This window comes from Sceloporus occidentalis, unplaced genomic scaffold (assembly GCF_023333645.1).
Source record: "Sceloporus occidentalis isolate IW3139 unplaced genomic scaffold, rSceOcc1.0.p SCAF_74, whole genome shotgun sequence".
Classification (NCBI taxonomy): Eukaryota; Metazoa; Chordata; class Lepidosauria; order Squamata; family Phrynosomatidae; genus Sceloporus; species Sceloporus occidentalis.
The window spans coordinates 4,143,444-4,146,837 of NW_028317054.1; the positions used below are offsets into that span (position 1 = coordinate 4,143,444).

Consider the following 3,394-nt stretch of genomic DNA (forward strand, 5'->3'; position numbering starts at 1 on the left):
ATGGCACTAACAAGAATAAGTTATAATAGAGGGCAGTGAAAATAGTTACAAAGACAAGTTACAATTGGCAATAACTTTAACACACCTTATGACACATTGGTGCAGAAGGAGACGAGGGTCCTGATCTTGTGATAGAAAAAGCTAGGGACATTGTTAGTTTCTTACTGGTGTTATTTCAAAAAATTACCATTGAAATCTTTGTAGTTGAGTGACTGCTGAGTAAGACATTCGGATAATTGTGTGCAGTACTTCAGTGGGCTCTCAGAGCCAAGCGTACTGTGCTTTCTTGGGAGTGTAAATATCAAGGGACTGTACTCAAGCCATTAGCACCATCAGTCCGGGGTTTGAGGGAGCAGCACTTAAAACCTACATCCATTAACTGCAGTTAGTAGGAAGGAGGGAGTGGGCTGTGTGTGGCAATCCATTTAACCGCGGTCACACACAGCATAAAACAGAACAGGAGGCTCCTAGTTCCAGCATCAGTCAAAAGTGCACTTTTTTGCAGACAACTTTATTTAAGGTCTAGTAAGGGCTGCTGATCACACTGGGCATCTACACCCCTGTGATCGCTATTTGTGTTTCATTAAGTTTTGTGGATGCATCGCTCACGGGCTATGTTGCACAGTGTATAATTACTATTATTATTATTATAAATAATCTACACTACATTGTGGGTCGCATCGATCTGCTGAAACTACAGGTAGGCGTTTTAATTGATTTATAGATAAAAAATACATTCAAAACGACAGGTCGGCTCCCCAGTCAGGTTGTCGGTGCAGGGATGGTGTCAGCAATAGGGACAGTTTACCTTCGGCTAAAGGGAGCCTGGAGATGTGGTAGAGGATTCCAGGTCGTCATATTCCCCTGCCCAGAGTTCTGATTAGTAGATGACAGTATAGGATAACCGCGTCCGGGATGATCCGATGTTCTATGAGAGAAGTTTAAAGTCCACTCTGCCGACCACCAGCTGTGAGCTCCACCTGGATCCCATGCGGGCTGGGCTCCTGATTGGATCGATTCTGGACACGTGATCACCACTCTGTTTTAGGCAATATTTACTTCCTTAGGCATGGAACAAATCCCGAAGAACAGATCAGGTGAAGCTCGGAGTGATCAGCAGCCACAACTAAAGGATCAATATACCTCTCGACAAGGGCTCTCCCGAGGAATGAGTTCTTACATTGAGTACACGACCTGTGGGGATGTGATGGCCTTTTCATCCAAATTCTGCCGCACTGACCAGAGAAATGTTTCTTTACAACCTTACCCTGGAAATGGGACAGAAAGCCACTATTTGGGGAATTTGCCACTTGGTGTACATGGGTCTCCTGGACAACAGAGATCCCAGCAGTCACCGACACTTTATGCCCCATGTAGTTTAGAGGTGCCTTATGATACAAGCCCAGGTGATTATAATTTTCTGCCTGCAAACTCAGATTATGAATTCTCTTATGGATCAAGCCACCCAATGGAAGATACTGGGGGACATATCCAATATGCCAGCTCCGTTTATCCAGGGAACGGACACTTCATCCTCAATGGCCAACTAACTTACAAAACCATGGGGGAAGAGGGACAAGCAATCCAACGCAAGGAGCAGTATGATATCTATCCAGGCAATATCCAGAATGTCTCCCCATCTTCTGGCACTTACCCAAAGCCGGACTCCCCACTTTCTGAATCACGTTCTACTGTTAATACCTTCGACTGGATGAAAGTTAAAAGGAGTGCTCCCAAGAAAAGTAAGTGTTTAATTATTTTAAAGTAACTATATACCTATTGATGTTCTCCTACTAATGTTGAGAGTTAATAGTGCATGTCAGACAGAGACTTTTTTTTTTTTAACAACCAAACCACATAATTTAATTTATTTCCCTTGATAGTTGCATTTTTAGAAAAGTTGGATTATCAATGCCACCTTAACTCTGTTAACGAATTATTAGAAATAAATGTAAATGTAGACAGCTACTATCTGAGTCTATAGCTGTAGAAATGGCCAGTGACTACAATGAACGGCCATGGGTTTGTTTGTAAGTTGTATTTTTTTTAGTGTTTGGAATGATTGAATTCATGTCATTATGGCTTCAGAGTAACATTGATATATGTTCTTTTTTGCAGCCATGTTAACAGAGTATGGAGCAGTGAATCCTTCCAACACAGTGAGGACTAACTTCACTACCAAACAACTAACTGAACTTGAGAAAGAGTTTCATTTTAACAAGTATCTTACAAGAGCCAGGAGAATTGAAATAGCAAATGCACTTCAGCTTAACGATACTCAGGTCAAAATTTGGTTTCAAAACAGAAGAATGAAGCAAAAGAAAAGGGAAAGAGAAGGGGTGGCCTCCAATTCACCAACTCATGGATCTACAGCCTCTAATACCTGTATGGGACACCACCACACCAAGCCAGAGAAGAGGCGTGAGTCCGCGTGTTCTTCTAGTGAAGATACATCATAGAGGACAAACATAAACTAGATTTAAAGAATTTTGTCTGAGAACTGTATTACGAAATTATTACAGTTAAGAGAGACCTGGCAATGGGAGTTTTACATGTATCTTGTATTCTGGATATACATATTCTTTGATCTTGTAACTCTGTTGCATTCTATTTAAATATACACATTGTATGTGATTTATTCAGAGGAAATAGCATGCAATGTGATCTATTCTAAATGGACATCCTTAAGATGTCCACATTTCAGATATTGCTTTTATTTCACATTTGAAGTCATGTACACATGCCATGCATGTGCCATATGATTAAGGGAGCCAGAAATATGGATGCAATTGAATGCATATTAAACTGGGATTTTCATCATCACCAAAGATACTTAACTGTACAAAATAAAATTGCACTAACAGGTTTTAGTTTACTGTACTCTTTTACCTGATTTAAATACAGTTTTGGTAAATCACGCTTGAATTTGTGGGGGTTTAATAAAATTTCTGAAATGTATTTGGTACATCAGAATTAACTTACCTTATGGCTCCATTTGTAAAATTGTATTTGCTGTATATAATATATTTTTCGTTTAATAAAAAAATGAAAATTAAAAAAACTTTGTACTAGTATTTTAATTGTTTGGTGATAAAGATGAAAAATCTGATTTTTAAGAAACAGAAGATGACATCTATTTCTGTTTTCACCAAAGTATGGATCAAAGCAGGTTCAAGGAATCAGTACAATAAACCGTATATACTTAAGAAAGCAAAACCCACGAATACTTGTAAGAGAGTTGTTCTTTCCATTCAAACGATTGCATATAAAAAGGACATTCCACTTCAAATGTCCTCTGGCTGAGAGAATTAAAAATTCTCACTTTCAAAGTGAGAATGACAAAAGGCTGCATAAATGAAAGAAACACGTGGCTGTTCCCTTTACACAAGTTCAG

General features: G+C 39.1%; 1 protein-coding gene across 1 annotated transcript; it reads left to right on the top strand.

Annotated features, from left to right (window-relative positions):
• The first annotated feature begins 1,168 nt into the window (after positions 1 to 1,168).
• On the top strand, positions 1,169 to 2,459 carry HOXD1 (homeobox D1). The gene is made up of 2 exons (XM_089494679.1): positions 1,169 to 1,742; positions 2,119 to 2,459. Exons 1-2 carry the CDS (start codon positions 1,169 to 1,171, stop codon positions 2,457 to 2,459), a joined length of 915 nt encoding a protein of 304 aa, XP_089350805.1.
• Positions 2,460 to 3,394: the final 935 nt, after the last annotated feature.

What these genes read in the sequence shown, in the direction of transcription:
- HOXD1 (XM_089494679.1), top strand. Translation starts at nt 1,169, where the DNA reads ATGAGTTCTTACATTGAGTACACGACCTGTGGGGATGTGATGGCCTTT. An exon ending in AAGGAGTGCTCCCAAGAAAA is followed by an intron (nt 1,743 to 2,118) that starts GTAAGTGTTTAA and finishes TCTTTTTTGCAG; the next exon opens with CCATGTTAACAGAGTATGGA.